At 37.8% G+C, this 18,949-nt stretch overlaps 1 protein-coding gene across 1 annotated transcript in view; it reads right to left on the bottom strand.

The window, feature by feature from the left end:
• Positions 1-18,434, bottom strand: part of klhdc3 (kelch domain containing 3) — a 29,100-nt gene extending 10,666 nt beyond the window's left edge. The window contains exons 1-8 of the mRNA XM_008430225.2: positions 18,344-18,434; positions 16,484-16,727; positions 14,170-14,346; positions 13,856-13,971; positions 13,701-13,772; positions 12,186-12,399; positions 11,434-11,520; positions 9,226-9,334 (exon numbers count right to left, since the gene is read on the bottom strand). Coding sequence (XP_008428447.1) covers positions 9,226-9,334; positions 11,434-11,520; positions 12,186-12,399; positions 13,701-13,772; positions 13,856-13,971; positions 14,170-14,346; positions 16,484-16,637 — 929 coding nt within the window. The 5' untranslated portion in view covers positions 16,638-16,727; positions 18,344-18,434. The remainder of the gene's footprint in view (positions 1-9,225; positions 9,335-11,433; positions 11,521-12,185; positions 12,400-13,700; positions 13,773-13,855; positions 13,972-14,169; positions 14,347-16,483; positions 16,728-18,343) is intronic.
• Positions 18,435-18,949: the final 515 nt, after the last annotated feature.

The raw sequence follows: 18,949 nt of genomic DNA, 5'->3' as shown, positions 1-18,949 counted from the left end.
AACAACTTCCTGCAAACCGTCTTATCAGGACAGCCAGATGGGCCTTCAAATTATTTCACAACCTCTACCGTAGTTTTGTTAATGCATTAAAGTGCTGAAAAAGGTTGTGGTCTGAAAATAATTCACTCCCTTTGACATTTTCATTGGTGTGTACGTCCATGAAAAGCCAGGTCTGCTATGTTTCTTTCTCAAAAGGAAGTAAAATGTTTCTTTTCTTCTAGTCCATCAACCAGGACACAGGGGGCCATTTGGATAACCACATGACTATAAATATGCATCAACAGAAGAGGCTCCTAACCTTCTAATAGGACTAGTAAAGCATAAGTTTTCATATACATTTTTGAAATGATAGCATCTATAAGCAGGTAAAGGATTTCTTAACATCTACATTGACTCCAGCCAGAGATAGGAATGATCTGGGATTTAAATTTTCCTAATTGAATCCAACATTGTAAGTTATCACAGATTGATAGATTAATCACTGATACCCCATGTCTTCCAGGGCTATCAGTGCCCCCTCCCGGGTCGTGGCTGGACAGTGGATTAGGAGCTGTAGCTGTCGAGACCTAAACCCCATGCAGAGATTGAGACACAAACTACATCAGTCCTGCAGGGAGAGACGCCTGACTTTAGATTAGACAAAGGGGACGCCGGCCCCAAACAAGCACTTATCTCCAGTTTCAGCCACTGTGGACGAAGGCAGCTGGGTTTACTGGTGATGCTGAAACAACTGGTGGTACTCACTGCTACAAATAATAATGGTAACACTAGAAAATGTATGAAGAATTTTAATCGGGGCCTGTCAAAGTGTGCACGTTGGTTGGAGCCCAGCGTACTGATGCTCAAAATTATCTAAAGTAAGCTACAATGTACTCAATAGCATGTGGAGAGTCACAAGCATGTTGAGTAACATGGTCTTACTCCATTCAGTATGTCACAATTAGTGTATAAGCTAAAATTGGCCAAAATGCTAATGTTAGCCTAAGTGCTACCGATGGCATGTGGGGTATCACTAGCATGTTGTCTTACATTGATGTTCTCCATTCAGCGTGCGAAATATGGATAACAAATGAAATAATAGCTAAAAAGCTTAATTTAAGGAAAAGGCTACTGCTAATGTTTGATAGGATTTGTGAAGAAAACTTAGCACTGGAACTGGAAAATATTTTAAATATTCAAAAATAAAACCAAAAACAACAAATAAAACATAATAAAAAACACACACTACCAAAACTATAAATAAAATGGATTTTGATGTCTAAACAAAATTGCTCTTCAAAAAATTCTAGTCATCAGAATGTAAATTATTGAGCTCATTTTAATTAATCATTCAATTAATTAATAAGTTGCTTATTGCAACAGGCTTAACTGTACAATAAGCGATTCTGGAGAAAGAGTCTTGCTGCTGTAAATTGGATTTCTTTCTTTTAATAAGGCAAACATGCAACACTGTTTCTGATGCACAGTTATTTCTACAAAACGTTTAGTTTGTTGTTGAGTTAGCAGTTATTCAAAAACAAACTGTCTTTTTTTAAACAAATCGATTTATGACAACGTCACAAAGATTCACCTTTTCAGGCTGTTTATTTGAGCTGCAGCCTAACACCCAGCCCGATGACACCCTAATATACACAGCCAGCCAGCGGGTTAAGGAGGGTTACGATGCAGATGAAATACTATCGTGATCTTGTCTTTGAAGAGTAAATCACAGTGCTTGCTGCGCCGCCCCAGGGTCTTGTCCCGCCACGCGCGGGATGCCCCACATCCTGCGGGGGTCGCCTTCACTGTTTGACAGGTTTTATCTGGGGCACACTAACACACACAGGCACGCGCACAAAGACAATTAATAAAAGGAAACTTCTGGAGCTTACCCTTTGACACTACAGCCAAAAGATGACAGTTGGTGTTGGTTTGAAATTGATGGTGTGTTGACAGGCATGTTTTGGTGGAATCAAGGAGACGTAGTTATTACTTTTAGTCTATAAAAACAAAATCTATCAAATTTAGGATTTCCACAGCAATGTCTTACTAGTAAAGTTCTCTGCCTCATTTAGCGATAACAAGCCACACCTCGCAGAGTAACAGCTACCCTTGGATAAACCACAATATGTCCCAACAGGAGATATCAAAGCTCCAGATTCCTGACCTTCATGAACTGCTCAACAAAACGGCTGCACTCTGCAGGACATCCCTGCCTCCACAACTTTCAGTTTTGTAATGACCCGTTAAATTCTCCTGAGATTAAATATCATGGGGAGATTTTTGTGGATTAAAGTGGGTGGTTTTGTTTTGGCTACCAGTGAGATTACCAGCGGTGTGGTCTCTCCCATGCTCAGCGTTCAGAGTGGACACACACTCGCAAATTCTTTCTTGCAACCAGAATCAGAAAGCTTTAATTGTCATTGTACAGGAGCACAACAAAATAAACATATTTATTTAATTTACTTTTTACTGGGATTTTATGTGACGTTCTGTTACAAAATAGTGGATAACTGTAATGGTTAACAGATTCATTTTGCAATAACAGCTGAAAATCATTTGGGGGTATCTCTGTAGCTGATTTACAGATCTACCTTCATTTTACTTTCCAAAAGTAGCTTTAGCTTAGCCTGAATGTACTGAGAGCAATAGTGGCCCTCAATTTTAAAGTCTTAATGAGATTTAGGTCTTTATTTGGACTACAGCCCTTTACAGCCTCTATCAGTTTTTTTTTTCTTTTTAACTAGGACTGCATTGTAATTGGCTGAATCCATACTTCCATCAAATCTCACCGTCTTCCCAGCAGCATTCACCATTTTTCATCTTGAAACATGAAAGTGGCTATACTTAAGTGTGAGACATTGGAAAACCGCATCTTCATTTTCAATTGACATTTTTAGGATTTTATTTGGGGGAGTAAAGAAGGAAAGGGACTGAAAAGAAATTCACGCCTTATTTTTCAGACTTATTTTCTAAAAAAAGAAACTTAATCCACGTATCAAGAATTGGAAAACTATCTATAATTTTTTTAACACTTCACAATAATCTGCTTTGTGTTGGTCTATCACATAAAATCTAATTAGAACTCCAGGAACATTTTAGGTTGAGAAAATGACTATCAACAGACCAAAACATTTCTGTTTATTTTCTTCATCATAGGCATGAAGGCCACAAGCCACAATGAATCAGTTTTTCCATTTCATTTTCAATGAATTAGCTTTGTGTTTAATGGATGCTTCTTAAAATAAAACACTGAAAAACTTTTCACACTCAGGCAGTTTGGCACTATCCAAATAAAAACTGATTTAATTTGACTAATAAACAAAATTTAAGCAAAGGTGGACCGGATTTGGCCTGCAAACCTCGAGTTTGTCGCATGTTTTAAAGGGTGCGAATACTTTTGGAAAGCACTGTGTACATGCAGTGAAAACAGAAATTATATTAATTGAAATAGGCTAGCAGATTGACTTGAGATGAGAAAGAATCATTAAAAAAAGATCATTTATAATTGAAGCGTCTAAAGTTAGAAGTGTCGTCAGCACGCTTTTGATGTCAGTTAGTGACTGCCTAATGCTAAATGGAAGAAATGTAGTAAGACTGGCACAGCAATGCAAGCATGTGGGTGTGTACGTGCACCCTGCTGACGTAAGGTGATGAGGGAAGCTGTGAGTCACTGTGTCATGTGAGTAGATGAAGAAAAAAACAGCTAAAATAAAAAGAGGCATCAGAAAAGAGAGATAATGATGGAATTGAGCTGTCAGACTGGCTGGTTACAAAAATAGGCCAAAAATCTGCAGATTTCACTACAACACTGAACAAATCTCTGAACAGATTTTACTGAACAAATTAGCACTAAATGAAAGGCAGCAGAAGAGAACTGTTAGATTCAATCAGATTCATCATTACTGTTATTTGTACATTAAGCAGGAGCTTAATATAACAATGAAAGAAAGGTATTATAATGCAGCATCAACTGCTACTGTCATCATATAACATTTAACAAATGTCAAGCATTTGTTAAACCACAAAATGCTTTTTTATCTAATATCCGAAATGAGCTTCTTTGCACAATTCATCTGGATTGAACATAAAGTCTTATAAAAAGTGTTATTTTAGCCAGTGATTCTTATTTGGAAAAAACTATTTAGCCCAGTTGTATTTTACATTTCTTTCTTTTTAAACTAAATGGGTCCTTCTGCTTGCTCAAAATCAATAAACTAGAGGAATCAGCCAGGTTAACTTACATAGAGAATGTTGTACCAACTGGAAATATATAACATCATTAAATTATGTTGTACTAAAATTCTGAATTTTGTATGGATTTGGTTTGTGACTGTATGATAGGAATGTACTGGAAAGAAGTGGGCTGATTTGAACTGAGTTTGAAGCTTTTGACAGAAAACTGGATCTCCATTTTGTAAGCTGTTTTAAGATTACATTTGTTGTGAACTGGCCATATATAAACTTTACACAAAAAGAAAAACCTGTGGTTATGCCTTTCAGGATTTGCATTGGCCTTGTTTAACCTATGGATGCACAAACAGCTTCTCATTACTGTGACCAGTTGTGTGAGCAACACATTCGCTACGTCAGGTCCGATTACCAATAGCTGCTTCCATCTGCCTGAATGAATCCAAACAAGCAGCAAAAATATGTCTGGAGCCATGAAAATTTTCTTCACAGGTCAGAAGGAAAAAAAACTGCAAACAAAACAGTCGTATGCAGGTGACAAAAAAAAAAAATCAAGCTGATATAATCTTGCTGTATTTTAGTATCTGAGTAACTACTGACACCACAAAAAATATTTAGCATGCTAAAAGAAAAACTTGAAAGACTAAACCGGTCCCTTTTTCTCTAAAGTCTTCAAAGAGTCTTTATCACTAAAGACCATTCAGGCTTTGATGGAAGTAAAATGACTGGTCTCTGCTGCCAGCAGTGAAATGTATTTAGAATCCATTTAACGAACACCGTTATCCGCTTTCCCCATAGAGGTACTGGAGGACTAGAAAGGTTTTATTTCACTCACAACTGAGATCACTTAGATACAGACATTTGGAAAAAGCCTTCAATCACAAGGTAACATTTTAGCACAATCATTACAGTTTTTACAGCTCTGCAAAAAATATTTTCTTCTAAAAAAAATAAATGTTCCAATAGTCAGGTTGTTCACGGATCTGTGGCAAATTCCCCTTCACACATTCTGAACTGTCTGCTCCCAGCATGCCAATCTGTCATGTCCTTGTTTGCATCCTGTCCCTCATAGGATGCCCTGTTCCTACGCTTAAACTGCTTCCTGATTTAGCCCAAACTGGGATTATCGTAAGCAATTAAACACAACATGATGAACGCCAACAATGACACCATAGCTGCAGCAGGAGATCCATAATCTATGTGGCACTGCTTTCGTACGCAGCTCGGATCCTTTTAAGGTGAAAAATAAAACACAAACTCTCGGGTTTTAGATCTGCACGGTGTGTGTGCTTAGTTGAAGGTCAGTGCAGGTGGAGTTGGTCATGCGTGGGGTCGTCCTTCGTGGGACAGTGAGCAGGTCCCGGTAAATGAGTGAAACGGAGGCATTGAGGGCATATCAAATTGCACCCGGTGAGAAGAACGTTCCCATAGGTCATAAATCAGAGACGGGGCAAAATTTCGCGCCTTTCTGCAGCACAGCAAGTCTGTTTAGATTGACGAAAGTGGCACACAAAGGGCTGCTACTAATGCCCAGCCTGTCACTGACACACAAACAATGTTTGCTCAGTTACTTCAGAAAACGTAAAAAATTCTCTCACAAAAAAATTGGCAAATGTGTTCTGTTTAACTAGAAATGAACATAGGAAAAAATAGGCTTAATAAAGATTTAGCAAATTAATATGTATAAAACTGCTCTATAATTTTACAGCTTTACCTTATGTTTCCTTTATTTTTAATAAATGAATATAGCACGCTATATCATGCTGAAAGCAATGGCAGTGTTGTATTAATTAACTCTAGTGTCTAAAACTAAAGCAATAAATTTCTTCTGACCAAATTCCTTCAAGTAAAACAAATATCACAAAGTGGGAACAAATATCAACAGAAGGGGTTCTGTTTTGGATCAGTCTGAAAGGACGACCAAGCAGGAAAACAAAATGTAGACAATAAATTTTCAACACAATTTCCTTAGACGACCCACCAAAATGAGGAGGCCCAGAAAAAACACAAGCAAAGTGTCCAGAAGATAATTCATGATTGCCCATGTGAGCATTTGTCAAGGTTGCTGAGACAAACACCCAATAACTTTTTACCCCATTTAACTGCTCTTCTGCAAAAATAAACAAGACAGAGTGGAAATGGGTGATTATAAAGCCAATATTGTCTCTAAGTAAGTGGTCTGTAGTGAAAAACCACCTGCTATTGATGCAAATCATCCCAGGAATTAAAAAAACTAATGAAGCGTAATAGAACAACTTTCGAAGTAAAGCAGGCAAATGAGTTCGATAAGAAGCTGTTAGGGTTTGTTTGTGTGTCTAGTCTGTGCATGTGCTTATGGGACTTCCTGTGTGTAAGAGGCTTAAGTGTGCTCACACAAACAAATGCGCAATTCTAGGTAAAAGAACCTGTGTGGTCAGCTTTCTTATGGGCTGGGAGGATAAAGCAATCATTTGTACAGTAACTGAAAACTACATCTTGGCAGCATTAAAAACCCACAGAACATCTGCTTAGCAACAAAATCCTGCGTATTAGAAATACTGCAGACAAAACAAAAGATTTTTTTACAGGAATACCAGGGGTGGAGGTCTGCATATGTTAACCACGAGTCTTAAATTGCTTGGGATTTTAAACAGGATGTTGGAGATACTCTGCGATGTTTGATTTCTTCCTCTTCACACTTCATCAGCTCAAACACACTCCCCTCTCCAGACTCGTCTCTATCTGCTCTCGACAGGAAATCATGACTCCTAAAACTCAGACTAATCCCAGAGGAAATCCAAAACCATCGAGGGGCTTCTAATTATATTTTTTCACTCTTATTTTGTGTAGCTTTCCATCTCAGAACCATGCCAAAGGTGTTATTGTTCAGCAAAGAATTTATTATTCACATTTTCCAAGATATAACATCAGCCTGCTAAAATTAAAGAATAAGACAAATGTGTTGCTCAACATTACAGCGCAAAAATATTCTTTTTTTTCCCCCACACATTACTTTAAAATCACACAACTTAATTTTATGTGACATATCACAAACTAGTGCAAAAATATCAAGTATGAGTAAAGTGACCCGTTTTATTTTTGTAACATAAATATCAAAAATAGCAAGAAGGTCCCGTGTCCTGGCTTTTTTCTGCATGGAGTTTGCAAGCTGGCCCCCGTAACGGTGTGGGTTTCCTCCAGATTTGTCACTTCTTCTTTGAAAAGTAGCTCTAAATCAGTCAGATCTGACTGAGAGCGAGTCTGTGAACAACTATTGTCATTTCTTTCCACAGATTTCGAACAGGATTTCAGTTCAAACTTTAACTTGGCCATTCCAACACATGAACATACTTTGATCCAAACCAGGGATTGGTAACTCCGACCAGATTCAGAACCAACTGAGCTACGGGTTTAGGCAGCTCATCCACAGTTACCATAGGCCTCTATTCTATAGAATGTGGTACTGAAAACAAATGCATGCCATATTTTCAAAAGTTTAACTGTGAAAAGAAAAAAAATAACTGTGCATCCCTTTCCTTCCACTGCGTTGGTCTACCACATCAAATCTGAATAAACACACTTAAGTTTTTGGTTGTAACATGAGAAAACTGGCGACACTCAACGACTCCAAACACTTCTGGAAGTCACTGTATGTGGTGAATTATAAAGCTCTGAAGGAATTCCAGCCTTTGGACCCGTTTTCAGACTCCTGTAGATGCCAGTAGACGGAGTGGAGCTCAGAAGACCTTATCCACGGCTCTCTAAACCGTTGTCAGGTTGTCCCTGTGGGGTCTGCCTGATAACAGTAGCACTGTTGATAACACTAGCCCAGGACTCAGACAACTTTAGACCACGCCAACGCCGTAAGCTGCCTCATTAATCTGCTGGCTACTGGCCTATCACAAGTCCGTCACCAGCCCAGCGGCACCTAACCAGCTTCAAACCACCGGCTATCACTACTGTCTTACAAGCAACAAGGGGAATAATCAGCCTGCCGTCTGCAGGCGGCAGACCCTCCACTTTGTTGTTCAAAAGAAACAGAGTTCTTCTTAGTCTCTGCTTGCTTTGTTAATAAAAAAGTCAGAACAACACTTGTTTTTCTATGTTCAAGAAGGATTCTATGTATTTGTCTTTAGTCAACTAAAAATTTAATACAAATTCAAAACACTAAACTGCTTTTAAATTATTTCCTGGAAGAACCAGAGTTTGTTTCAACATTATTCAGGTGTGAAAACAGCCTCGGTCTTCTTGTTGGACTACCAAAGACGGAGCGATTCAGTAATTATTGGAATTAAATCATCTTGATTTTACGTTTAAAGAAGTAAGATTTTGAAACCTTCAAAATTCTTCTGTGGGTTTTGTAAAAATCCCTTTTCAGGGTTTTCCAATTTTTTAGGTAAGACAAGGAAAGATAACTGTTTGACAGTCATCAAATATCTCTTATGTGTCTATGCATGGTACGCTACACAATTAAGGGTAGATATATTTATTTTATAATGCCAACTGGTAATTATAACTGTTGTATTTAATGTATAAATATAATACAATTTGACTATATGATTTCACGGATTTGATTATATTTTTTCATAAATTTTAGCTTTCTTGTAAAGAGCCTCAAGAAAAAAATTGTTGTGAATTGATGCCAATAAACTTACAATAATACAAAATTGATACTTTAAATAAGATATTTATCAAAAGATCAAACAATCACAAAGATTATCTGTAAGATATAACGTTGTTTCTCTAAACTTTTTACCTTAGCATGTACAATAATTTGGCACACAACTTTCCAAAGAATACCAGCTGTAGAAAGTTTGTATTATATCCACAAACCTCAACACTAATCAAATTGAGGCCAAACTGTGGTTGTAATTTTTTGCATCACTACTCGTCTTTGTAAAAGCTGTTACATGCATTTCTATCAATACTTTCTAAAATAAATGAATACATTTACAAATATATGTAAAAAAAAAAAAAAATGCCTAAAAGTGTCATTATTTTTTTAATGTATGGATAATTAACCGTTTAGGAAGAAAACACTGGTTGGCTTATAAAATGATAGGAATATTTTCTTACCTTGTTCCTCCAAAGAGGACGATTCGATCTCCGACCATACAGCAGCACTGCCGCCTCCGAGGACACGGGCCTTTCCCCTTCGGCTCTACCTTCTTCCACAAGAATTGTTCTGTTGTGAGGAAATTCAAGAAAAAAAAATCAAGTGAGTCACAACAATATAAAAGAAGACGACTTAATAATTCAGTCAGACTCATTTACATTAAACACAGCAAAAATAAAAAGTAATCTTGGGCACATTAAATGAAGATGTGTGAGAGCTACGTCATAGAAATTCTCCATCACTTCAGCTTACATGATCCAATAGTGATTTCTTTACTGCTCTTGCAGTTCATAAGCTTCCTTCATTAAAACAATGTTCACAGTTGAACAGCAATTAAAAAGAGAAAACAACGTCTAATCTTAAAGTGAACAATGTGCAGTGAGAAGTGTTGTCTCATTTATGCAAGTAATGTAGTGCAGTTTCTGTCTGAGAGAGCTACATATTTTCTTCTTGATGTCTTGATTTTGTATAGATAAAAAAAAAACACTGCTGGGAAACGAATTAAAGTTTTAAGATCTTGTGTTGATGTCTTGCTTTTATTCACAGAGACATAATGGCTGGATGGAAAACCGAGACAGAATTTCCATCACCAATAAACGACAACCTTCACATTTCAGCTCCTTTCTGCCGCTCTGAATCAGAATGATGATGATGATGACGTTGAGGCTTCCTTGTTTGCTCCATAAAAGGCTTAAGTGCAGCCTCACAGTCTCATCCTCAATCATCACCACATCTCTATAGCAACCTGCCATTCAAATTTGGGAGCATTATGATTGTAATCGAGGTGCTGCCATCTAGTGGACAGCAAATAGTTTGTATAAATAGCAGAGGTCAGCTGCACTCTGTTCAAATCACTTGAAAGTATTAACTATTCATGGTTTTTATTCTGATAAAAGTCTGGAAATGCCCATTTGTGAAATTTAATTCAGCCCCCTTTACTCTGACACTCCTAAATTAAATCAAGTGAAACCAATTCCCTTCAGAAGTCACTTAATAAACATCAAGTGTGAACGTGTAATTTAAGACAAAGAAACAAAGCAGACAAGTGAGGAATAAAGAAGTTTTAAGCAGTGTTCAAATTGTGAAAATAAGTTATACGAAATCCACTTTACACATAATAATTGACAACTCATTTAACTTTGCAAACCCAAAACAGGGAAGCAACTGAAGATCATTTCTGTAATTGATTATTCAATCAAATATTCTGACAATTGAATGAAAAAAACCCATTCATATTCTGCAGATTACACTATTTTCTAAATACATTAAAGGATGCAAATAAGCAAATAATTCAGTTCCCTTTTTTTAAACATAATAAACATTTTATTGCCTAAAATGCAATAACAAAGCATTCTTTTAGTGAAAGCTTGATTATAGCAAAGCAAAGGAAACTTCTGAAGAAACTAATTCCAGCATCAACATGTGAAAATCTCAGCCCTTCCTGTTCGAAAGGGCTGAAAGCAGAAACCAGAAAGGCTAATCTGGTGACTATTTTTTTGATTGACCAACTATTAATTGAATAGCAAAAGGTGAAATGCACACCAAACTTTTAAGTTTGTTTTCTTTTTTTCCAGAGAAATGATTTTAAAATCCTGTAACTTTTTCTTGCAAGTCACTATGCTCTACTTTGCGTTGGTTAAATCGCAAAAAATACCAACAATTTACATCGACGCACAAAATGTGAAGACAATCATGTCTGATTTTAACATGTTATAGAAAAATAACTGATAGAATCAGAAAACCACAGGTGTGTTGCTTTAGCTATAACAGCAATGCTTTTGTTGCAACAACAGCACATTTCATTCCCCAAGGGAGAGCAATTAAAGTGAGTTGAGAGCTGACATTTGTCAGAGCTCTAGAGACTTGAGTTATTGTCAGGTTTTCATCTGAGTGCTTCTGGCCCAACAGATATGGCATTTGGGTAACACTATGCAAAATGAAAAGGGAGCCGCCAGACAACATTGTGAAACTGGCAATGATGTAATAAGGGAAGGAATGATTGTCTGCAGATAAAGTATAAAAAGTAGGACAGTGCAAATAAGCGCAGCAATGGCTGCATTTCCGCTAGACATCAGCAGCAGTGACACATGAAGGAAGAAAAGCTTCTTGGAAAGCAGACAATAACGTGACACCTTTGCCCAGATAGATTTAAGACGGAAACAAATCACCTGGATTAAACTTCCAAAGGTCGTTGAAGTGCCGGTCCAGGCGGGCGTTGTAGCCTCCAAATATGTAGAGCTCTCCGTTGTAGCAGACTGAACACAAATCAACAGTTTTGTGACTCGTCACAAAGATAAACAGTTCAAAGAATATGGCAACATATGAAAGGCTGGTTAGAAATGAATAACCATCATGGACATGAATGTGATTTATTTGGGTCTTTTTTTTGTAAACAGGAAACGACTTCATTGGATTTCCAATTCAACAAGTTTTTCAATTTATGTGGATTTTTCTCAAATTCTCACAGGCATGAAATTGAACATTCAGGCTAAAACGAATAATTTTCCCTCCACCAATTTTGGGAAAAACTCTGGTTGAGTATTTGGTCACTATTCTTATCAAAGTTAGACGAGTTCATATTTATTTGTTGGTTTCCACGCATTTGTGGAAACCAACAAATGCGTTGGTTTCCACAAAAAACAACTTTGTACACCAAATCTTGGTGATTTTAAAAGTTGTTAACTAATAATCCCACCCTGGAAAATATAGTTCAAATAAGTTATTAAAAGTCAAAAATTAATACGACATATATCCGCAACATGGGTGTATGCAACCTTCTAACCAGAGCTGTATGCTAGTTCTTTTTATACTTTTATCACAATAAATCTGTGAATAGAATAAAAACTATAATCTTGATATTGGACAAGTAAAATCCAAAAACAGATTCAACACGTGTTATTTGTGTGTGTTTATGTCTTACAGGCTGAATGACTCCTGCGTCCCTCTGGCAACAGCTGTGTGGTCGGGGTGCTCAGCCAGCAGTTGGTCTCTGTGTCGAACACTTTGATCTTGTTGCAGTAGATCTCGTTGTTGGAGTGGAAGGGGCCAAAGCGGTCTGCCCTCCCTCCAAACACAAACATTTTTGTCCCAATGATGGTGGCTGAGTGGAAGTCTCTCCATCGTGCCGGTGTGCCCTTGGGAAAAAAAGAAAACAAACCTGGGTGATGACGGTGCTGAACATATTATCCATACTTTTTATATCTACTGGGTATATCTACTGAAAAAGTATTTGTCTCAAAAAGTATTTTTTTTGACAGCTCTATTCATATCAGCCACTGGTACTTCACATATTTAATGAACATGCAGAATGCAACTAAAATTCCACTTTAATTTCTCATAAATTTTATTATCAGTTCAAAAAATAGAGGAATGGAAACATTAGTTTGATCACGACTTTTAAAAAAATAGGGGACGTCTGAAAAGACGTCCATCCAGTCACCACGTTGCAAATAAGTTGCAACATGGTGCAAATCAATTGGATTCAAGTCCAGACTTCAACTAGGCCTCCTAAAATAACATTATTTTGGTATTTGTAAGCCATTCGGAGGTGAACATGCTGGTGAATTCAGACAGCTCTGCAAATATTGGTCTTAAATTCCTCGAGTAAAAATAACCATGTGTTTCATGTTTTATTTATAATACATAAAATAAATGCCAAGATTGGCTGTGAAAAAAACTACAATTGCTTTGATGTTTGTGGAACGACAAAATATACCTAGTTGTTAGAGGCAGCCTTATATTTAACAGTAAAAATTAAAAACCTGAGGTGTTTTTTTTATTGGGCAATATTATTTTAAATCTACAATTTTATACACTTAAATAAAAACTTGAGTTCAAATGCAGTTCACAAACCCATTCTCACACTGACAAAAAAAAAAGACAACAGCACCAGCTAGTGGAACTACTTACCAACTGCAAGATGAAAACCTAAATCTAAACCTCTTTTCAGACATCACTGTGTTGTAACAGGTACAGAGTTTATTAGTATAATACAGCTCCCTGTTGTTGCGAAAGAATAAACATGCAAAAGCAAAACTGGCTCTGTTGTTAATGAATAGCGCTTTGGAAAACAAAGAAAAGTCTTTGCTCCCTGCACATTCCGCTAGCCTGGAGCCATGCTAAAGCCTTTCACATGTCTGCATTTCCAGAATGTGCAGATGTTTTTTTTATTTTCTCTCTTCAAGGAGAGGAAGACAATAAAAGCCATTTGAGAATTCATAATAATGTGGCTCAGAAAAAAAAAATCTTTTAATTCTAAAAAAGAATGTGAGGCTTAGGAGAGAAGCATTTATTTCACAATGACAGGAATTCTCTCTTGATATCAATATTTTCTCAGCTAGAAAATAAGATGAAAACATTGTTTACTGTGTGGTATAAAAAAACAAACAAAAAAAACATTCTATCCGCTTTAAAAATAAGGATGATTTGGACTCACTCTGGCATTAATTAGTGACCAAACCATGGTGGTGGTATCCAGCCGGTGAATGTCATTAGAGAAGCAATCAGCCTGAAACACCAAGAGGAGAATAACTTTAAATATTTATATTTCTGTAAAACGTAGGTAAAAAGTAAAGACTGACACACACTCACCAGCTGCTCGTATCCTCCAAATATGTACATGGCCTTTCCTAGCACACAGGCTGAGTGGCCATCCCTCGCCCCAGGAACTGCCCCTGAAATCTTGGGCGTGAACCACCTGTGGGTATCTAAGAAGCGCAAACTGGTTAGAAACTGCTGACATTTAAATCATGTGCAACATCATAAAACCACTAGACACGCATGCAGGTGTCACAGCTTTCCAACTTGACAAACGGTTTTGTCTGAGAGATCCTTGACATCAAACGTGCGCACCTGAGAGGAAACACAGTCGCTCGACAGCATGAGTAAGACGAGGGTCTACTTACTGACATCAAAGGCGTACAGCACGTTGCAGGCCCCCTCTGTGTCGTTACGCCCGCCCCAGAGGTAGATCGTATCATCCAGCAGCACAGCTGTGTGGCCGTAACGCATGTACGGCACTTCACGAGCCCGTTCGTGTCCCCCCGACCTGACTGGGGGCAACTTCATCCAGCGCAGAGACACTGTGATACACAAGTAGCCGACAACAGCTTCTTAAATTAAGTGAACAAGACTTATTACCATACACTGTATAACTGGTCAGTACAGATTAAATGATCAGATATGTCCAAACCTTTTGCACCAAGGGCCAAAATCCCCAAGTTGAAAGTTCTCAGGGGCCAAAATTAGCTTTTTCTCTCCAATTCAAGACTTTTAACAATAAATTAAACCAGTGTCCACTGGAACAAACATTAGTATGACGTTTGCCTCAATTTTTATGTTTTTTAAACTTTTCAAACCTATTGTTTTTTTTTTCCATTTTGCTAGTCTATAAAATGTTTTTATAGTATTTTTAATGTCTTCATGTCCACCAGGAAAAAAAACTTTGCCTTGTTTAACCAAGTATAATAAACCTGCCAGGGAAATGTTTACAAAAAGTGTTTATCTCCAGAGGGCAAAAAAATTTCTACCACTTCTGAACTGCAGTCAGGGCACAAAATTATTCTAGAGGCCACAAACAGCCACTGAGTCGCACTTTGGACACCCCTAATCATTAGGCAATTTTCTCATCATAAAATAAGTATTTAAAAAAATTATACAGAAGTGAAAAGAAATATAATACCTGAAAAATACAAACCAGGGTGATTCAAACTGACAATCCAAATTTAACTGTATCTTAGGAGAAAAAAACAAAGGCTATAAAGAACTGCTGCAATGAAAAGGAGGACAGAGAGGCCAAACGGTAACAATCAGTATTTATGGTGCGTTATTTACAATCAGCTTCAGATCTAGTTCTAGATAAACTTTTTAGGATATTCCAACGGCAGGTAAGATCACGCTACTTGAGCAACTGTTAAAGCAGCTGGCTGACCTCACAGAGGAAAAACCAATGGTATATGGGTCAGGAGGAAGCAACGGAACCAGCTTTATATGAGTCGGGGTGACAACTTTCAAGATAACAGCTGTGTTTGTGAGTTAGCAACTGAAAAACATCTGATGGGACCAAGTAAACTAACCACAATGGAAATCCTGGAGTCTAACTGTTAGCTACAGTTAAAGTGGTGGAGCTTAAGCATAAGGGGAGGTTTCTATCAAACCTCTCCTGTGGTTGAAAGCCTGTTTATTACAAGGCTGTGACTGGAGTGACTGGAGTTTATATGGAGAACAGTAATGTGCATCTACACTTTTCACCCACAAGGTCAATGTCGGTCATGAAAAAGACACTGCGTGCAGCATGAATGGCTACCAGAGCGGATAGGATGAGAAATATCCCAGCTGTTTTATTCTATAAATAGCTAAAAAAAAATTATATTTTGTGTAAGTAACCACACATAGAGCTCCGGTTGGTTGCAGAAGATGATTGCCCTTACAAATCTGGAGGTTTCTTTCAATTAAAAGGGTGTTGTTCCTTTCCACTGTTTTACCAGGTGACATAATAAAGTTGATTTGAACCTACTGTGCAGAATACTACTTATGTAACTGGATCTACATCTGTTTATAATTTAAGTGTCTTGATTATACATTTCTGTATATTAATTTGATCTGTTTGTCTTGCAAAGTGGCAAAGGTAACATTTGCAGTGAACTGGAGCCATAAAAAACAAATTACTAAATCCAGCAGGTGGTGTTTCATATTTTATCTATGCTCATCAATGTTATATTTAACATTTTTATATTTATAATAATCAGTTGGTTTGTTTATTTTAAAGCGACATGAATTACTGACGCTTTTGATTTTAAAGAACTGTTTTTATATCACACAATTTTGCAAAAAGAATCTTTGCAGAAATGCTGTGACACTATAAAACTACCGCATTTTTATTCAAGATCATTTTGCCTTGAGAACCTCAACCCAACTATTCCCAGACAGCAGCCGCAATAATTCCTACATTACTTTATACATTTATGACTACAGTTTTTATCTCCTGACATTATGACATAAATATTCCATCTTACTTTCCATCATTCTAAGATTCCCATGCTTGGGCAAGTGCTTAGTATATTAAAACTATACTTATTTTCTTTAATTTACAAAAAGTTAAACAACCGAGCCTCTAAACAGCCACACTTACCACCTACAACAAAATACAGTTCCACACACTTAAATTTAAAACAAACTTGAAATAATTTCAGATAAACAAAAACCACATTCACCGCCCACCTGAGTTGAAGACATGCACATCGATCTGACGCAGCGTCTCGTAGTCCTCCCCGGAGCAGTAGCCCCCAAAGGAGTAGACCTTGTGCCCCACCGCCACAGCAGCATGGTTGACTCTCCGTGGCCCTCCTTCTAGATGCACCGACCAGCGCAACATTCCAGGCGCAAGCACCTCTTGTGACTGCGAGTCTTTAGACCATCACTTTTGTTACCCGCTTGGACCCCGACAAGTCCATATCATTGATTCCTGTAACCAAAACAGCGAGAGCTACACAGTTACTCTGTCTGCAAGATGCAACAAAGGAAAGCCCAAAGTGTAACCGAGCTCTGAAGTTGCTGAAAGCCTCACAAGCCCCTGTTTCTAAGCTGGGAGAGTATTTTAAGAGGTGATTAGACCTACACCTACCAGTCCTCATTCTTTCTGTTCACTCCCCCTCTCGGGGACCTCCCACTGGTCCCAAATACGCTTTCCAGTATGTCATAAATGCATAAACTCCACCTTTAAGTGGAGTACGTTATCAATAAATAAGTTGTATTTCCGCAGATGTGCATAAAATAAGCAGTCGCTGTTCAAATAGAGTTCATATACTGGTTATAGCTATTATCAAGCTATTAATAGCATTTGTAAACTGTGAACTGGTTGTGTAAGTAGTTGGTTTTGCATGATTATCCACCCATGAAATGCAAGATTTAGTGTCATGCCTTAAATTTACAAAGAACAACAGTTACCTGAAAATATTTTCAATTGCTAATTTTGTTTGTGAGGAGCAGAAAATGTCATGAGAAATGAAGAACCATTTATAATAATATTGAATGTTAACATGATGCCCAATAAGAAACGGTGCCATCTGATACACAAGTAGACACTGTACTTCCTGGTTGTTTATTATGTCTCTATGCCCCAGTTACTCACTGACCTTCAACCTTTTGTCTGCTCTTAAAAATAAAATCCCCAGATGACTATTAAACATAGATGTCTATTTTGATCCCACATAACTTTTGAGGTGTAACAAGAGTCAATCCCGCGTTTAGGAGGAAATCAGTGTCAGTTTAACTCATTGCTTTGTTTATCAGTTCATCCCTGTTTTGTAACAAGCCGTGATCAACAAACTGCCACGTATGTTCGGGACAACATGAGTCAAGATGATAACTTATGTAAAGCTGAAAGCGGCTGTTCCCGTAGACTGATCTGAATATATCACAGAGAAACAAATAACCTCTCGATTGTACTACGTGGATATTCTCTCGTGTGCCCAACACCAACTTTGACAACAATAGTTGGGCAGCTTTTAACACCCTGACCTACTGATCTGGAAAACACTGATATCGGATGAGTTGCAATGGCACTGACAGCTGCCAAACCAGTCTCAATGAGTAATAAATGCAAGTCATAGCACTGAATTCATCACGCTTGATCAGGTGTACTAAACAACACTCCAACGATTAACCTAGATCCAGTTACATTGAGGTCTTTCAGATAAAGTCAAGATAACGACTCACAACAGCTACCGAGGCTGGCTAACGTTATCAGTTAATGGATAACACAAGCTATTGAAGATAAAAAATAAATAAATAAATAAAAACAGCGGCTAAACGCCAAGTTCAACTATTTTTTAATATGCCTACGTTCACAACGTCCCCAGCGTAGCTTTTTAATAGCCTCAGAAAGCAGCAGTTTGATACCCAGCTGTTGAAAAGCTAAGCTAAAGCTAATCAACTGAAGCTAACTGCCTGACTTAGCTGTTAGCTAGCGACCACTAATGCACAAAAACAACCAACAGCGACTACGTTTATTTCTTGCACTTGCAAAGGTTACAAATGGCTTATTTGAGAGAAGGTGAAACAGGTATGGAGTTTATCTACCTTTGGGTTGAGGAGCTAGTCGTTAACTGGTGTTCATACAGGCAGAACCATCCAGTAAGAAGAGCCCTCACCGTGATGTCATGAAAGAGGGTGACCGTTAGCGCCATCTGTCGGAGGTGTGGAGCTTTGCATGTTGAGGAAGGCATGTTTTCAAATTTCTCAACCACAATCCTCTCACTGGTGTCAAACACCAGTCTTCAAGGGCCGCTGTCCTGCAACTTTTAAATGTGCCTCTGCTGCACCACACCTGAATGGAATAATTCTGGAGAACTTATCTGCACAAGGAGGAGGTAATTAAGCCATTTCATTCCAGCGTTTTGTACCTGTGGCAACATCTAAAAACTGCAGGACAGCGGCCCTTGAGGACTGGAGTTTGACACCACATGCATGTAAGTGAAATAATGTCACGACGACATGTGGATGTCTGTCAAGTTCACATGTTTTTCTACAAATTCCTGACATTACTTAGGCCTATGGGAAAGTTTTAAACAGCTTGACCAGCTGAACTTGTTATGTTTCTGCCAAAAACATAGTTACCTTAAATCAGTATCAGAATGAAGGACATGCAAAGTAAAACCACAGATTTCCAAGTCAATAAACATAGGT

This window comes from Poecilia reticulata, linkage group LG15, assembly GCF_000633615.1.
Source record: "Poecilia reticulata strain Guanapo linkage group LG15, Guppy_female_1.0+MT, whole genome shotgun sequence".
NCBI classification, from domain to species: domain Eukaryota; kingdom Metazoa; phylum Chordata; class Actinopteri; order Cyprinodontiformes; family Poeciliidae; genus Poecilia; species Poecilia reticulata.
Note: the sequence above shows the minus strand (reverse complement) of the source record. Positions and strands in the feature narration are given on the sequence as shown.